The sequence below is a fragment of the Juglans regia genome, chromosome 10 (genome assembly GCF_001411555.2).
Source record: "Juglans regia cultivar Chandler chromosome 10, Walnut 2.0, whole genome shotgun sequence".
NCBI classification, from domain to species: domain Eukaryota; kingdom Viridiplantae; phylum Streptophyta; class Magnoliopsida; order Fagales; family Juglandaceae; genus Juglans; species Juglans regia.
Genome location: NC_049910.1, coordinates 17218072 through 17237543, shown reverse-complemented (window position 1 = coordinate 17237543; position 19472 = coordinate 17218072). Strand labels below are relative to the sequence as shown.

Here is a 19472-nt window from a genome sequence, read left to right as displayed (position 1 = left end):
CACATCATGAGATTAGTGAGAGGCTAGAGCTATTATTGAAGGATTGTAAAACAGAGAGTGGATGGAATTGAGAGTTATTTTCACGGCTAGTGGGGATGGAAAAAGCAGACAAATTGATAGAACAATTGAGTTGCCTGAAACACGGTAAGGATAAGTTGATATGGCTACAGAATCCAAATGGGGAATTCTCTGCTGGCAGTTCTTGGCAGTGTATTCGGGTTAGATCTCTAGAACTTCCTTGGGCGAAATGGGTATGGCATACAACTATTCCTATGAAGATTTTAGTCACAATGTGGAAGGCTATGCATTAATGCTTGGCTGTTGATGATAGGATTCGAAAATTGGGAATTCAAATAGCTTCAAGATGCGACTGCTGTGACTTCGGTGCTTATGAGGATATGAACCATGTCCTTGCTATAGGGGAATTTGAAAAGAGGATTTGGAGTTTATGCTCTATTTAGGGGTGTAACCGGTCCGGTCCGGTTTTGGATAAAATCTAGGACCGAACCGGTATGTACCGGTTTTGTATTTTTCAAAACCGATTACGCACCGGTTACCCTCCTAAATCGGTACTTCCGGTTTTACCGGTTTCCGGTCCGGTCCGGTCCGGTTTTTCGATTTTTTTAAAATGTAAATTTCACAATTTTTCATTAAAAATTTGTTTATAAAAAAAAAATTGATTTAAAAAAAACTGTTTTATATTTTTATTAATATATTAGACTATATAATAGTATTAATATTAGACTATTGGTATAGTTATAAGTTATATATTAGTATTAGTTATAAACTTTTAGTGATTTAGTATTAACATTTTATGTAATAATTTATAAATTATAATAAGAAATTATTTCATATATGAATATATATGTTATATATAAAATTTCACATAAAAATTTATAATTATACATTATATATAAACCTTATATATATATTAATATTTAATATATATATAATATTTTGTATAAAACTTATATATAAAAATATTATTATTATTTTTTTTTAATCAACCGGTCCGGTCCGGTCTAAAAAATCCCAGAATCGGACTAAAACCGGCCGGTTTTTACGTTTTAAAAACCGGTTCCGGACCGGACCGGTTCAAAACCGGTCCGGTTCGGTCCGATCTGATCCGATTTTTCGGTTTGAATTTACACCCCTAGCTCTATTCGACTGGGCATGAGAAATTTGGCTAGGATAAATTGGAGAGGAGGTGTGGACAGTTGGCATCGGCATGCTAAAGGGTCCACACAAAGGGGACAACTGCTTGGTATTATACCTTCGGTGATCACTTGGAGATTATGGTGGCGACGATGGAAGGCAAGGATGGAAGGGACTTTTGAATCTGTACGCTCGGTGTGGTGTTCGATTTTGCATTGGGTCTCTTGGATTGCCTTGAGGCTCAAGAAGGCAAAATCACTAACTAGGTGTGATGAAGAAATTCTGCAGAACTTGCAGCTGCCAATTAAAAATACAGTACTGATGGCTAAGAAGCAAGTAAGTTGGTTTAGGCCAAAGACTGGGTGGTTTAAATTAAATGTGGATGGTAGCTCGTTTGGTAATTCGGGTCCTTCAGGTATGGGTGGTGTAATTCGGAATGATAAAAGAGAGTTTGTGTGTGGTTTTGCAAAATTTACAGGTCATAAAACTAATAATGCGGCGGAAGTTTTGGGTTTATTATATATGGTTTATGTAATGTTCGTGATTTGGATATTTGGAAGGTGGAAATTGAAATGGATTCTATGCTAGTAATTAATTGGCTAGAGGCTAAGAGATGTGGGTTGTGGTATTTGGAAGATTATTGAGATGAAATTTTACAATTACTTGACGGACTTAGATTTTCTACGAATCATGCTTATAGAGAGATCAATGTGGTGGCGGATGGCTTGGCTCGTTGTGGCGCAAAAGGATACAATGGATTATGGTTTTCATTTTTAAACTTACCTTTGGTTATTAAAGGTATTATTAGATTGTAGAAGATAGGATGTCCTTATATGAGGAGTGTTCGGTCATACATATAGTCTTTTTTTTTTAGTGTTATTTTTCTGATTTTTAGAAATAGATTGTGTTTGTGTGATTTTTATTTTTCAATTGTAAAGTTGATTCCACGGTATTCATCCACCTTAAGTGATGGCTTATTTTAATAAAATTAGGACAAGGCCACTCGTGGATATGTGGTTTTAACTCTTCTTAAAAAAAAAAAAAGTAGTGTAATGATGTTTAATTTATTTCTATACTATAATGTCTAATTTCATGTTATTATAATAATGTCTAACTTATTTATATATTTGATTATATATGTTAGTGATAGAAAAAGACTACTCTGCCGCCCCAAATGTATCGTTTGGTTTGATCGCTCTGTGAATATTTTTACTTAATGATGAAGGAAGTGATTTTAAATATATTGATGTATTTTTTTTATTTTTTAAAAATATTTAAATACATTAAAAAAATGTTAATAGAAAAATGAAAAAAAAAGTTGCTTTTGCAACTAATGGTAACACCAAGAGGTGCTACTCGGGCGGTAGAGTAGCACCGCTCGTTAGTGATAATATGATGGTTACATGTACTAAAATGATTAGTTTATTTATATTATAGTATTCATACATTATTTTATAATAATTAATACATACTAGTATAGTCTATATAAGTTAGACTATACACTTTTTATAATAGTACAGATCAAATATGTAGACCTGTATTTATAAAAACGAATATATATTAAAATTTATTATGTCATAAAATATATTTATCTTTTATATATATATATATAAATCAAAAGTAGGTTTATATTAACAACTTAATATTAATGTTCATGTTTAAAATTAAAATTTATATATTGTATAAAATGTTCTAGTAATTTTATGTTATTAGATTATTAATAATAATATTTTAAAATTTTATGTTATATTAATTAACAATTTAACATATAATATATATATATATAATATAATGTAAAAAATTATATATAATATAAAAAACTATTTTATATAAAAGATAAAAAAATTAAAAAAATAATATATTTATATATCGCTTCGATCTAGTTTGAATTAGTGTTCTAAAAATAAAAATTGGAACCTGATCAAATACACCAGTTCGGTTGGGTTAACCAGTTTTTCGATTTTTTTACACCTCTAGTTTTGTTTGAGAGTTTGAAAAAATTGTGATGATTAGGTAATGATTAGATAAAAAAGTTAAATATTTGAAATTAAAAAGTATTTTGTGTGTGAATGATGTTTGAAAATGAAATATTTAAAAATATCTAAAAATATAGAGTAATGCTAGATACAATTATGATTATGCAAGAGCCGCGTATTCTTTTTAAAAAAGAGTAGGGTCTAATATTAAAAGAGAAAATATATTTACAACTATGAATTATACAACCAATACATAATCACTTTAAAAAAATGAATAAAATATGAGACCTATATAAAAATATTAATTTTTTAATAATAGACTCTATTTTTTTTTCAAAATGATTATGCGATATTTTGCTATATAACCTCCACCACACTCCACACTTCATAATTTTTTAATATTTTTTTTAGTTTATTTTTTTAAAATTATTTCAAATTTTTTATTTATTATTTATATAATAAATATTTGATAAAAAATGATAAAAATGATAAAAAATATAAAATATAAAATATTAAGAAATTGTGAAGATTGATTACAAAATGTGGACTTAAGGACTGGAGCAGAGAAAACTGTCACGTCTTACGTCCGTACAAAACGGAGAGCCTTTAGGTAGTTGGGTCGGGCTGATAAAAGTAGCTGAATAATTCATTTCATTTTATCTTATTTTATTTTATCTTATTATTATAATATTTTTATATTTTTATATAAAATATAAAAAATAATTTTTATAATATTTTATTCAATTTATATAAAATCATATCATTTAATCTAATCTCATTTTACTATCAAAGCACAATCCAAATCCAAACCAGCCTAAAAATTTTTATTTTTTGTTTTTTTATATATTTTAAACATCTTTAAATTTATATATTTTAAAAAATACCAATTTATTAATATGTACTTCTTTAATCATTAATTTTTTTTAAATAAAAAAACTATTATCGGTTGATTTTGGGGTCCAATTCATCGGTTCCTCTAACATTTTCCTTGTTTTTAAGGGTATATTTAGGCAGTGAGAATATTTGAGAAGTGTTAACAATATTTATAAATAGTTATGAGTAGATATTGGAGTGAGTATGTGGATCCCATTGAGAATATTTTGAGTTGTTTAGATGTGTGAAGTATGTTAAGTTGTTGATTTTTAGATAGGTAGTTGAAAAAGGCGTAGGTCCCATATATATTATAATGATTTTATTTTTAGTAATAAATATTATAGTGATTTTATTATAATGGTTTTTTAATATTAATAAATATTGTAGTGATTTTATTTTATTTTTATATATAATAATGATAAATATTATAATAATTTTATTTTTAATTTATAAATAACAGTGATAAATATTATAATGATTTTATTTTCATATATATAATAATGATAAATATTATAGTGATTTTATTTTTTATTTATATATAATAGTGATAAATATTGTAGTGATTTTATTTTTTATTTATATATAATAATAATAAATATTATAATGATCTTATTTTTTATTTATATATAATAGTGATAAATATTATTGATTTTAATATTTATTTATATATAATAATGATAAATATTATAGTGATTTTATTTTTTATTTATATTTAATAGTGATAAATATTGTAGTGATTTAATTTTTTATTTATATTTAATAGTAATAAATATTGTAGTGATTTTATTTTTTATTTATATATAATAGTGATAAATATTATAGTAATTTTATTTTTTATTTATATTTAATATGGATAAATATTATTGTGATTTTAATTTTAATTTATATTTAATAGTGATAAATATTATAGTAATTTTATTTTTTATTTATATATAATATCGATAAATATTATTATAATTTTATTTTTTTATTTTATTTAATAGTGAAAAATATTATTGATTTTATTTTTTATTTATATATAATAGTAATAAATATTATAGTGATTTTATTTTTATTTATATTTAATATTAAAAAATATTATAGTAATTTTATTTTTATTTATATATAATAATAATAATAATAAATATTATATAATTTTTATGAATAATTATTAATAAAGATTAAAATAAATTTATGAATCTCATTAAAAATATTTTAAATTGTATAGCATGTAAAATATTTCCAACAATATAAAAATATTTAAAAAGTATCGAGGTATGTTAGCTACCAAACCCAGCCTAAGGGTACGTTTTGGTAGTGAGAATTATTGAGAATATTTGTGAATAGTTATGAGTAGAGATTGAAGTCAGTTTGTAGGTCCCATTGAGAGTATTTTAAGTTGTTTGGATCTGTAAAGTTTGTTGAGTTGTTGACTTTTGAGTAGGTACTTGAAAAATGTGCGAATCTCATAAATATTATAGTGATTTTATTTTTAGTAATAAATATTATAATGATTTTATTATAGTGATTTTCTAATATTAATAAATATTGTAGTGATTTTATTTTACTTTTATATATAATAATGATAAATATTATAATAATTCTATTTTTAATTTATATATAATAGTGATAAATATTATAATGATTTTATTTATATATATAATAGTGATAAATATTATAGTAATGTTATTTTTTGTTTATATATTATAGTGATTTTATTTTTAATTTATGTATAATAGTGATAAATATTATAGTATTTTATTTTTTATTTATATATAATAGTGATTTTATTTTTTATTTATATATTATAGTGATTTTATTTTTTATTTATATATTATAATGATTTTATTTTTTATTTATATTTAATAGTGATAAATATTATAGTGATTTTATTTTTTATTTATATATTATTGTGATTTTATTTTATTTTTTATTTATATATTATAGTGATTTTATTTTTTATTTATATATTATAGTGATTTTATTTTTTATTTATATATTATAGTGATAAATATTTTTTATTTATATATTATAGTGATTTTATTTTTTATTTATATATTTTAGTGATTTTATTTTTTATTTATATATTATAGCGATTTTATTTTTTATTTATATATAATAGTGATAAATATTTTTTATTTATATATTATAGTAATTTTATTTATTTATATATTATAATGATTTTTATTTATATTTAATAGTGATAAATATTATAGTGATTTTATTTTATTATTTATATATAATAGTGATAAGTATTATATAATATTTGTGAATAATTATGAGTAGAGATTGAAATAGATTTATGATCTTATTTAAAATATTTTAAATTGTTTCACATGTGAAATATTTTCAAAATTACGTGACGCACCAAACACACCCTAACCTCAGGTTTCTTCATTATCTGTCACTCTGTCACACACATTTTCTGACTCTCTCCGAGCACGTTTTGCTCGGTGTTTTATGGCGGCGGCAGCTACCTCCTCATTCTTTTCCTCCCTCTCTGTGCGGTCGTCCTCTTCGTCTTCGTCGATCTGTAAAACCTCGAAACCCGTCTCTAAGCCCTTCAGTCTTGGCTTCGCGACGACGTTTTCCAAGGGCCTGAAGGCTCTTAGAGCTACTACTCCTGGTTTTGTCGGTGGATCCGCTCTCGGTGCCAAAATGGTTTCGGTGCCCGCGATCAAGCCCCTGACTTTGCTCGATTTCGAGACCAAGGTCTTTAAGAAGGAGAATGTCAACCTCGCTGGCCACGACGAGGTATGTGATCTCTCTCTCTCTCTCTCTCTCGCTTTCTCTCGTAGTCTCTGGAAATGTATGAGGGGAAGTGTGGAAAATTATTGCTAATTTTTTTATTACCTAGTCAATCAAATGTCGGCATTTCTTGATGATTTCCGTTAATCTTCAATTTAATTTTCCTTTCACTTTCTCGGGAACCAAAAAGAAAGGTTTGGTTTTATTTAATTTTTTTTTTTTGTGGGGAAATTTTCTTGACTTGATAAAATTTTTGGTACGTTGTGTTGAGGAATAATCCCACATTGACTGTGGACAAGTTCTTGGGTATGTTTATAAGCAATGAGCAATCCTCTCTTATACAACCGGTTTTATGAGATAAGTTAGGCCCATAAATTTCACATGTTGGATGTATACATAGAGCATGAGGGAAATAAAGTACAACTACAAAGAAGATGGATTCTTTTCGGAAGTACATAAATGTGTTTATGCATAAGTTTGCATGTGCATTAATATATGGGTATCTCTCTTGTAAATCATGAATGATAGTTTATAGTTTATATAATTTTTTTTTTTTTATAAGCTTTAGTGTTATATAGTTGTTTTTATTTTTGATAAGTAAAGTGTTATATAATTGTTAATGCAGTATATTGTGAGAGGTGGGCGGGATTTGTTCCCTTTGCTGGCGGATGCGTTCAAGGGGATTAAGCAGATTGGTGTTATTGGCTGGGGTTCCCAGGTAGATTAATTACTCTCAATATTATCTCTTGGTTAATTAAATAACTACTTGAGTGGGTTTATGTGAGTCGTTGATTTTTGTATTCATTGGCTGCTATTTCGCAGAGGTATGTGAATTTTGTGCCAAGCACTTGCCTTTTAAGTTTGGAAAAGATTGTTATCTGAATTATAACTTTGTTTGTACGAGTTGTATGAATCTAAGTTATATATAGAGATCTGAGTTATTGGTGAATTGGGAACTAATAAATATTTCCCAATTAGTGGGTGGTGCTATTTCTTACTCTAGGTTTTTTAGAAGATAATTTGGCAATAATTTGCAGTATATGATTAACGTTCCCCTAAGTTGGTTGTTTTTTCCTGAATACTTTTTATTTACCTGGGTTGTTCCTTCTTGGTCTCTAATAAATTCATTTACTTATAAAAAAATGTACTTGATTACAAATTACTTTTTTTTTCTACACTTGATTAACGGATACTTCTTAGTTAGTTACTACATGCTAGTTTCGTTTGAATTTTTCATTCCATTGTAATTTTTCATTTTATTACTGTGAATTTCACTAACAGTTTCTACTAAAGCTACCACATGCTAGCTGTTCTACACAGTATGCCTCTTTCTTATGGACTTTCAAATGAAAAAAAAAGTATGTAAATCAACTCACGTACCCATATAAATCTTACCTCTTTGCTCCTCCAGCACCCCATACTTATGGAGGCTGCTGGTGCCATTTGGCCCAAAGGCCATTAACTGTTTCTTATGCTTGTATAATTTGTTTTCTCCCCACAAATTATAACTTTTTTGCCCTTAATTTCTTGTCAAATGGAAGTTTGGACATCTCTCCTCTGTATAGATATGGTAATCTCTCCTTCTTCTGTTTAGGGGCCCGCACAAGCTCAGAATTTAAGGGATTCTCTCGCTGAAGCAAAATCTGATATTGTGGTCAAGGTGAGTCATTTTTTTCAGTAGTTTTAATGGATTTTGTTCGTTTGTCGTTTTTCCTATCTTCTATTTTGGTTGAATTGTGTTTTCTTCTATCTAATTGGTGGTTCATATGAGATTTGTTGTATCTCTCCAAGAATTATATTTTTAATCTATTAATACAGATTGGGCTGAGGAAGGGTTCCCGTTCTTTTGCTGAAGCTCGTGCAGCTGGCTTTACTGAAGAGAATGGCACTCTAGGTGATATATGGGAAACTGTCTCAGGAAGTGATCTTGTGTTGCTGCTGATTTCTGATTCTGCACAGGCCAGTTGATTGTGCACTTGAATTTTATATTCCTGACTATTGGTTTAAACCTTTTTTTCTCCCCTTGTGTGAGGTTTAAAATGTTGTACTGTAATCCTGACCCTGCCACTATTTCATTTCTCTCTCACACTTGGATTTTCTAGAGCTTACGCTTCTGCATAAAAATCAGTATGTAGAAAGAAAAAAGGATAAGAAAGAACACAAGACATTTATTCCTGCTGCAATACATGCTTGAAACTTAGGTCTTGTTTGGTTATTTTTTATTTTTTGATAGGTAATCAAAGATAATATTTTCATAGAAATAAGCATAGCCCAGGTACACAGGAAGTATACATGAAGACACGCCAAAAAATCAAGGCATCGTTTGGTTATACAGATGAGATGATATGAGATGAGAAATTTGTAAATTGTAGTGAGATAGTTTGTGAATAGTAATAAAATAGTTTGAATTAAGATGTTTTATGGGATTTTGGAAAATGAGAGAGAAAAAGTTGAATAAAAATATTATAAAATTAAAATATTGTTAGAATATAATTTTTTAATAATATATATTTTTTTTTGATATTTAAAAAAGCTGAATTGTTTCCTGTGTTTTGTTTGGAAGTTTGGAAAATTTGTAATGATTGGGTAATGATTAGATGAAAAAGTTGGAAAACTTGAAATTGAGAAGTGTTTGTGTTTGAATGGTGTTTGGATATTGAGATGAGATGGGATGAGATGAGTTGAGACCAAATGTGAAACCAAATGGGGCCTTACAAAAGTTGCATTTTCCTTAATGTCTGTGATGTCAACCATCCAAAAATTCAACCTTGTTGGACATTTTCTGATAAGAAGGAAACCTGATGGTTGAAATTTCATTTTGATTTTCTTATCTCAGAATTTCTGCATGATTGCGTGTGATGACCTTGGTCCAAATGCTTAGCTTTGTTAAATGTCTGCATATTTGCCTTATCTCTCTGTCCATTCTTTGGCTATTATTGTTGTGACACAATTTTGTGTTGGTTTGAAGTTGCTGTGTTGATATATTCACTCTTGAGTTTTATGATTTTTTTTTTCCTGCCTGTCACTAGTTGAAAGGTTGTTAAACTTGTTGAATTTATCTTTAATTTAGGCATTTTTTTTCCCTTGATGCTTCTCTATTTTGTTCCCAATATTAAGATTTTTCACTTAAATGGATTTAATTTTACAAAAATTTCAGGCTGATAATTATGAGAAAATATTCTCCCACATGAAGCCAAACAGCATTCTTGGGCTTTCGCATGGTTTTCTTCTAGGCCATTTGCAGTCAATGGGACTTGATTTCCCCAAGGAAATTAGTGTCATTGCTGTTTGCCCTAAGGGAATGGGTCCTTCCGTAAGGAGACTTTATGTCCAAGGCAAAGAGATAAATGGTGCAGGCATTAATTCAAGCTTTGCAGTTCACCAGGTGGCCTATCTATCTGTCTCTGTGTCTATCTCTTTCTCGCTTGTTCATCTTAACTCATTATTCAGAGTCTCTGCAGGATGTTGATGGTAGAGCCACAGATGTTGCCCTAGGATGGTCAGTTGCTCTAGGTTCTCCTTTCACATTTGCCACTACACTAGAGCAGGAATATAAGAGTGACATCTTTGGGGAGCGTGGTGAGTGTAGCTTCCTATGGTGTTACATCATTTTCCTATAATACTTGATCCTTAACTTTTAGCTCTTCTGAACTATAGGCATTTTGCTTGGTGCCGTCCATGGAATTGTGGAGTCCTTGTTTAGAAGGTATACAGAAAATGGAATGAGTGAAGATCTAGCTTACAAGAACACTGTTGAGTGCATTACAGGAATAATATCAAAGACCATCTCAACCAAGGTTGGATTCTAGGGCTGCAATTGCAAAATTCTTTCTTTTTCTTTTGCATCTGTGTTTATATGTATTATGTTGGAGTATCTTTATTGATAATGATTTGAGGTTTTCTTCCTTAAAAGGGTATGTTGGCTGTATACAACTCCTTGTCTGAAGAGGGCAAAAGGGAATTTGAGTCTGCGTATAGTGCATCATTTTATCCCTGCATGGATATCCTGTATGAATGCTATGAAGATGTGGCCAGTGGTAGTGAGATCCGCAGTGTTGTGTTGGCTGGGCGTCGCTTTTATGTATGTTTTCTCATATATTTATGGAAAGTTGTTTTCTCATATATTTATGATGGGAAGTTAATATGTGATCTCAATGTGGTACCGCCAAGAATTTCTTATTTTATTACTTTTAAAACTTTATGGTTGTCTCAACATATATATATATATATATATAATTTAAGATTGTCTCAGCTCTATCATTAAATTGAACTCGGATAACATTGTTGTTATATGTAATAATCCTGGTTGTGCCTTATTTTACAGGAAAAAGATGGTCTACCAGCTTTCCCAATGGGTAAAATTGATCAGACTCGGATGTGGAAAGTTGGTGAACGTGTCCGATCAGCTCGGTCAGCAGGAGACCTTGGCCCATTATATCCTTTCACTGCTGGTGTTTATGTGGCATTAATGATGGCGCAGGTGTGAAACTCCTTAATTAAGGAGAAGCTACCGTGAAGTTCAGTTGCATATATACTTGTCAAAAAAAGTTTCAGTTGCATGTATATGTCTATAGGATATGATTATCCTGCACAATGCATGAGTTTTGAAGCTTTCTTGAATAAGAACAAAATCTTTTCTGCATGCTATCTAACATATTTCTTTCGAATATCAAAAACTCCAGATTGAGATACTGAGGAAGAAAGGGCACTCATACTCTGAGATCATTAATGAAAGTGTGATCGAGTCGGTTGATTCCTTGAATCCCTTTATGCATGCTCGTGGAGTTTCTTTCATGGTTGATAATTGCTCAACAACAGCACGATTGGGATCAAGGAAATGGGCTCCACGTTTTGATTACATCATCACTCAGCAGGCCTTGGTTGCTGTGGACAACGGTGCAGTCATAAACCGGGATCTCATCAGCAATTTCCTATCGGATCCTGTGCATGGAGCGATTGAAGTATGCGCTCAACTGAGACCTACAGTTGACATTTCGGTGCCCCCAGATGCAGACTTTGTGAGACCAGAGCTGCGCCAGTCTAGCAATTAGAGCTTCGGGATAACGCTAGATGGCTAAATAAAATTCCTTTTTGAAGGATGTTTGAGGGTGAGTTGTTCAAAAAATTCAGAGTACTGTAGCTTTTACTCAAATCTAAATGCTTGGCTTTGTTATCAGATCTATATGAAGATCCCTTATGTGTTTATGTTCCTTCTTGACTGTCGATGAAGGCAACGTCGCACTGTTTGTTCTATTAGTGTTACTAAATTATGCTGTTGGACATCTTTAGGATAATTGCATGTCTTGTCCCTATAAGGTTGTAAGGTTGTATTTTTATGTTTTTTTCTCCCTCGTTACATACAAACATGTGATGTTTGGATGTTGGTTAGAGAAATGTTCATCAATAGTGGTGAAAACTTTCGAGGAGAGGTTTTGAAAGAGTTTGGTAAAAGCGGGTGAATATTGGACTCGTTTGAATATAGAAACTATCTCATTTTATATTATCATCCAAACGAGTTCTAAGAATATATTTGATATAAAAAAATTTTAGTAGAAATTTTATGAAAGATGTAATAAATAGTTAAGAAAAACGAAAGTATCATAAAAGTTCACAATAACCGAGGCTGGCCTAGATCGGAACATCCTCGTGGTTGCATGGTTATGGTGACCAAGCTGGCCATCTTGCGGTGGCAGCCATCAGGCGCGGTGGTTCTTATTTTCTTTTTGCTTTTAAAAAAATATTATTTGGGAGATGATTTTTTTGAGATTGTGTTCTTGGAAATGTTGAGGTATTTTTACATTGCACATATTTCATGTTTGAGAATGAAAGCTCAATAGAAATCACACACAGCTTAGCCCGCGCGACCACGCGCTGTTGCATACCACCGCGTTTGGCTACAACTTAAAACAACAAGATGCAGCACACCACAACCGACTATCATTTGCAACAATAGCACCACAGTTTGTTATATGGACTGTAAAAAATCATTTAAGATGACTCTCACTTTGTAGGGAATGGGTGGATATTAGTTTATTGGTTCCATGGAACTACAATCGTTTCTTATGTGTCTTGATCCTTTTATATTTAAAAAAAAAAAAAAAAAAACACTAATGGCCATAAGATAGAACGCAAACAGTTGTGAATGATATTTAAAGCTAAAAGCAATTGTGTGGTTGCTATTGAAAAAAAAATTAACAGTTGTGAAATTAAAGAGAAGTAGTAAGAGTATAAAAATATTATAATATAAATTTAACTCTTCAAGAGTTTAATATCATTCATTTCTAATTTTTTGTGTTGTATAAATGTTCCTCAAGACACCCTTTATATTATAAGGAGATAAAGAATATGAAATGGTGATATATTCATGAATTTAGAAACCCAATAGTTGATACATGAGTGGGTTAGAATTCTAAATCGTGGAATCTAGTTGGTCATTCACCAAATTCATGTATACATTTACAACATTTCCTCTTGGATGTAGGGACGGCTCAATGGCAAGGCCATTTAGGCCATTGCCTAAGGTCCCCACCTTATGTAAAGCTCCCAAAAATAAAAATGAGGTTTTTTTTTTTTAATTTTTTTTGAAAAATAAAAATAAAAATCATTTTATTAAATAGAATTTTAAATAATTTTTATAGTTTTCAATGTATGCAAGGCCCCATAATACTAAATTTAATATTTAATACAATGATTTTTTTTTTATATAAGTAATGCAATGAATTATTGATATTTTAAATAATTTTTTTAAGATCTTACTAAATTGAGGCACAAAATTTGCATTGAGACCTCATTTTAAATTGTTGTAAATATAAATTCACAAAAACTGTAGTAAGAGTGTGAAATGAGTCTTTTTTCACATCTCTGATCAGACAACTATTGGAATACTCAAATGATGAGTTTTATCCATGTAAAAGTGATTCAAGAATTTTTCTATATATGTTTTTTTTTTCTAAGCATTTTTCTATATATGTTGATTGATGGACAAGAACTCCATTTGGAAAGCCAAAGTATTTCATTTCAAACTTATTTTTTAAAATAATTTGCGGCTTCATGAGCTATTATAGAGTTCCAACAAGATTTAAATAATTTACATATACCGAAACAATAACAAATCCGAAATTTGAATTTTTGATGAAAACACATGGGTAAATTGGATTATTTTCAAATCATTATTTTATTAAATATTCATTGAGACAATTGTACCATATGCATCTGAATTTTTTTAGTTTTAATCTATATAAATATCTTTGTAGCTTGATAGAATAAATACTTCAGGAATTTGAATTACATGCTTTAGAAATTTTATATCCTTTAGGAATTTTCATCTAAATATCATTGTTGAATGATCCATATAAATATGCTGTAACAATATCCATTAAACGCATATACAAACTTTTTGTGATTACCAAGCTGATAAAAAATATAAATATAATTGCATCCACTACAGGAAAATATATTTCTTCATAATCAATACCATGTTTATGCGAGAAATCTTGTGCAACAAGTCATGTTTTGTATCTTACCATTTCATTTTTCTCATTACGTTTATGTTCAAATACCTACTTATATCCAACAGACATCATACCTTTAAGTGTTTGCACTACAGGTCCAAATACTTCACATTTTACTACTAAATTCTACATGAATTACATTTTTTCACTTTGACTTAATCATTTCTACGTCGACGGTTTTTTGTTCATTTTCATCATCACTTTTAGTGATTTCTAGAGCAACTTTAAATGAAAATATGTTGTCGACAAAAATTTATTTCTATCAAATAATTATCCCATACTTACATAATATATCGAGATATCGTTATTTTCAAGTACCTTTTCCTCTTTAGGGGATAACTCTTCAGGAGATAACTCTTCAAGAGATTTTGCTTTAGGGGTTTCTATTTTAGGAGAATTTTGTACAAAGATTTTGGATGGATCTTGACTGTCCTACAAGGATATTGATTTTTGTTGGAGTATTAGCAGTTGGAATGTGAGACTTCACTATTTTCTTATTGTCAGTAAAAACATCCGGTAGTTGATTTGCAATAGTTTGTAAATGAATGGTTCTTTGAACTTCTAGTTCATATTGATTTGTTCAATGATCAAGATGAATATCATCAAAGTGTTTCATGTTATTTTCTTTTGTACCTCTGGCAACTTTTTTTCCCTAATGGTGGGAAAACTGTTTTATTAAAATAATAATCTTCAAAATGAGTCTTAAAAATATTTCTAGTTAAAGGTTCAATGTATTTAATGATGGAGGGAGAATAAAAACCAACATAAATTCAAAGTCTATGTTGAGAACCTATCTTAATGGTTTGAGAATGCGCAATTAGAACATACATTATAGAACCAAAATCGAAGATGAAAAATATTTGGTGGTTGGCCAAATGCAAGTTGCAATGGAAAATAGTTATTATAGCCAGTTGATCTTATTTGAACCAATCATACAGTATTCAAAATTACATGTCTCCAAGCATAGACAGAGGTAGCTTAATTTTCAAAAGTAATGGTCAATCAATTAATTGCAAACGTTAAATGACTAATGACTTAGCTATACCATTTTGAGTATATGTTTGGGCAACATGATGTTCAACATTAATTATAACTGACATATAATAATCATCAAAATTTTTAGATGTAAATTCTACTCTATTATCCAATCGAACAGATTACACTGGATAATTAGGAAATTGAGCTCGTAATATAATAACTTGTATAATGCATCATTTCGAGTAGAGTAAAAAACATGTGACCATTTAGTTGATGCATCTATTAAAACTGTGTGACCATTTAGTTGATGCATATGTTAAAACCATAAAATATCCAAATGAGCCATATGTTGGATGTATAAGTCCACATATATTTCCATGAACTCTTTGTGGAAAATGATGGAGATTCAGTAATTACCTTAAAAGGAGATGACCTGATAATTAGCTTTCCTTTGGAATGTGCTACACATAAATAATAACTTGGTAAAAGAATTTTCTTGTTCTTTAAGGAATGTCTATATGAATTCTCAATTATTCGATGCATCATGATCGAATGGTCTAATATGATGCAATATAACATGAGATTCAATTGTTTTCATTATTGTCTAATATAACCTAGAAGTGAAAGCTGTTAGTTTTTCTAATATGATCTTCTGGCCCAAATTTATTGTTGTAACGTAAAGATATTTATCGTTGCCTTCATTTGTGGTTTTAACATGATGACCATTAAAACGAATATCTTTAAATTGATTAAATTTCTTCTAGATTTCGACGAATACATAGCATCCTCAATACAATATTTTGTTCATTTTGGTAACATGATATTGGCCCCTTCGAAGCCTTCAATTAGATTCGGTGACCCATATATTGTATTGATATTGGCTCTATTTAACGTTAAATATTGAAAATATTTCTTATCTTTAGGAATTGTGTATCTTGTACAATTGTCTTGGAATTGATTAATGTATCAATGGAACTCATATCTCATTATAAACAAAAATACATATAAAAATTTATTAATACAATTTTTTTTACTAAGATGTATTAAAAAATAACGACTCAAATATAATGTGATTATATTAAAGAAGGAAAATTAATTGTTATGGCCATATGCATCACTAACCAAATATCATTATCTTCACTTAGATTTACAAATAAATCATAAATATCGAGATGAGTTAGGTCAATCATATTTGAGTTATCAAAATAAGTTAGATGATCTTCTGAATCATTGTGGTCGGCAAAATTCATTTCAATCCATTTTTTTTTCTTTCATAGATGCTTGTTATGAGTCAACCAAATGTTTGGATGTACGACAAGTATATGACCAATTTCCTTTTATATCACACTTGTGACATTTATCTTCATATTTCTTTAGTGACTTATTCTACAAGCCTTCCTTTTTATCTTGCTTTATCTCAGTGTGGTTCGACTTCTAGTGGTATATAACATTTCTTTTTAAATAACTTTTAGTATGTTCTCATTGATTTCATAGCTTTTTTCTACCACATCTATGTCCACGACCACAGTTTCCTTTTCTATGATGAAATGAGATTCCATTTGCTCTAGGGAATGGAGTAGAACTAGCTGGACAAGACTGTTGATTTTTCATTAACAGCTCGTTTTTTTGTTCAGCCACTAATAAACAAAATATTAGTTCAGAATATTTAGTAAACTCTCACACTTGATATTGTTACGGCAGGAGTACATTCGAGGCATAAATATGTTATATGATTTATTTCAAAGATATTCTTATTAGTGACTTTTTCTCTACACAATTTCAATTGTGAACTTATTTTTTTAAAAGTGCAGAGTTTTATTCACTAATAATATTGCAACTTCAAGTGCATTAAATTATAATGAGATTATAGAAGGATCACGGTCTTTTGGTACACGTATCACTTAAATTATCATATTCAATCAATGGATATTTTATTGTGAGGTATTCAGTTTTCAATAAGATTATTACTTTAGAGCAATCCTTTAGAAATGCTCCATTTTGTTTCTTAATAGTATTTCCAAGATTCATTCATCAAAAGATGACTTTGAGCATCAAGAATATATGATAAATAATTGTTGCTATAAATATCGAGGACAAGAAATTTAAGTTTTATAAGATTTTACATTATCTATAACAAATATATTAAGTACTGAAAGAGAGATATATTTAAAATCGAACTTACATATAAAAGACAAGAATATTCATTACATTGCTATGATAATATTATACTCTATATAATTCACATAGATCATATCAAGATTTTATAGAATGATTTATATCGCAACAAACAGATATCAATATTTATTGAAGAGAAACTTATAGTGGTTCGAAAAATGTTACGCAAATATCTTGCTAATGATAAAAAGAACACAACGATTGGTTAGAGTCTCGTGCTGATAACGTTTAGTGAAATTAAAGAGAAGTAGCAAGAGAATAGAAAATTTGTAATATAAACGTAGCTCTTCAAGAGTTTAATATCATTCACTTCTAATTTCTTGTATTATACAAATGATCTTCAAGACAACATTTTATATGTATAATGGGATAAAGAATATGAAAGAGTGATACATGAATTAATAAGATACATTTAGGAATTTAGGATTCTCAATAGTTGATACATGAATGTTGTAGAATTCTAAAAGTTGGAATCTAAGTGGTCATCCGCAAAGTTCATGTATACATTTACAACAACTACATTTATTATCTATTACGCTATATAAAAGTTGAAGTTTTCTCTTTATAAAATATTGTGCCACCTCAGCATTTATCTATCATAATAATAAATTTTAATTATTTAATTATAATATATTTACACTTCCTTCCTTAATGACTAATTTATTATCCATTTCTTGCATTTCCTTTCTTTTGCACTCTTCTTCAACTCCTATCCTTTATCACCATTTCATTTCATGTCTCTTTCACTTTCATTCTCTTGCATTTTCCATCAACTTTCATCCTTTTATTACCATTTCATTAGCTGTCTCTTGCACTTTCTATCATTTATCACTTTTTATTTTCTTAAGGTGAATTTTATCTTAAAACCATTTATTTTCGAGATAATCAAAACTATTCGATTTCCAAATTATTAAGGGTAAAAATTTAGATAATTATTTCAGCATTAATTCAATTATTTATTTGTCGTTCGGTTTTTAGGCTTAATTAGAAACCTTTTGTAACACTTTAAGGGAGGTCCAAGTCATATATGAGCCCATACTCTAAAAGAACTAGTTAATGATATAATTGGAGTCCATTGGAACTGTAAAGAACAAGAATTTCTTATTTCCAAACAATATGAGATCTCATATATTACCTACGTTTTTCTGGATGGGATAGACTCTAATGCCAACTGTAATGCCCCAAGGGTAGCCCAAGCCACATCTGGGCCTATATTGTAAAATGATTAGTTAATAATACAATTAGAACCATAAAGAGCCGGTCCGTTTGGCAACACAACTGATCCCAAGTATTCTCAGATATTTTATTCCCAAACATCACTAAAACACAATACTTTCAATTTTAATTTCAAATTTTTAACTTTTTCATCTAATCATTACTTAAATATTACAACTTTCCAATCTCCAAACAAAACACAAAAAATAATACTACTTTTTCAAATTTTAAAAATAAAATAATATTAAAAAGTTATATTCAAATAATTTGTTAACTTTATAATATTTTTATTCAACTTTTTTTTTCTCATTTCCCAACTCAATAGAATTTCTCCTTTCCTAGCAAAGTGAAATCTCATACACCACCATCACCTACCCTTATCACTTATCAATCAATATGGAGTATCATATATGGTACACTTCTGCTTATTTCTCTGTAGGTCTTGGTCTTCTTAAAATTTAAGGTGTCATTTTTTATTTCATTGTAATCTTATATAGGATTTTTCTTTCTGAACTATAGTGATCCAAGTCCAATGACCAACGAGTCTTAGTCCTTTTCTTTTTTCAGAGGGTAAGGTGTTTGTCCTTTCCTTAAAGGGTAAGGCGGTGGTGAGGTTTTGATAAACTTCACAGTTTCAATAATCAAACTAGCTACTCAAACATGGCAGATGAATTGGAAAGATTATGGGAAGGTTTTACACTTATAGAGGAAGAATAGGAAACAGTAATCTTCACTGAGGAAGAAACGAGGAGATCAGATGTAAGAAGTCAGAATTGCTTGATTATGCTTATTTTGATGGAAAAATCTATAAACAAGGAAACTTTTAAAGTCACGACGACAAAATTATGGGATCCAGATTGAA

At 29.1% G+C, this 19472-nt stretch overlaps 1 protein-coding gene across 1 annotated transcript; it reads left to right on the top strand.

Moving 5' to 3' along the window:
- Nucleotides 1-6340: 6340 nt before the first annotated feature.
- Nucleotides 6341-12063, top strand: LOC109005769 (ketol-acid reductoisomerase, chloroplastic-like). Its single transcript, XM_018984817.2, has 10 exons — nt 6341-6737; nt 7357-7449; nt 8326-8391; nt 8550-8690; nt 9889-10116; nt 10193-10310; nt 10389-10528; nt 10645-10812; nt 11056-11211; nt 11414-12063. The coding sequence occupies exons 1-10, from the start codon at nt 6444-6446 to the stop codon at nt 11780-11782; spliced, it is 1773 nt and encodes a 590-aa protein (XP_018840362.1). The 5' UTR covers nt 6341-6443; the 3' UTR covers nt 11783-12063.
- Nucleotides 12064-19472: the final 7409 nt, after the last annotated feature.

Excerpts from the sequence above, each read along its gene's own strand:
- LOC109005769 (XM_018984817.2), top strand. The coding sequence starts at position 6,444 with ATGGCGGCGGCAGCTACCTCCTCATTCTTTTCCTCCCTCTCTGTGCGG. Across the intron at positions 10,117-10,192 it reads CAAGCTTTGCAGTTCACCAG|GATGTTGATGGTAGAGCCAC; the intron begins GTGGCCTATCTA and ends GAGTCTCTGCAG. Across the intron at positions 10,311-10,388 it reads TGACATCTTTGGGGAGCGTG|GCATTTTGCTTGGTGCCGTC; the intron begins GTGAGTGTAGCT and ends TCTGAACTATAG.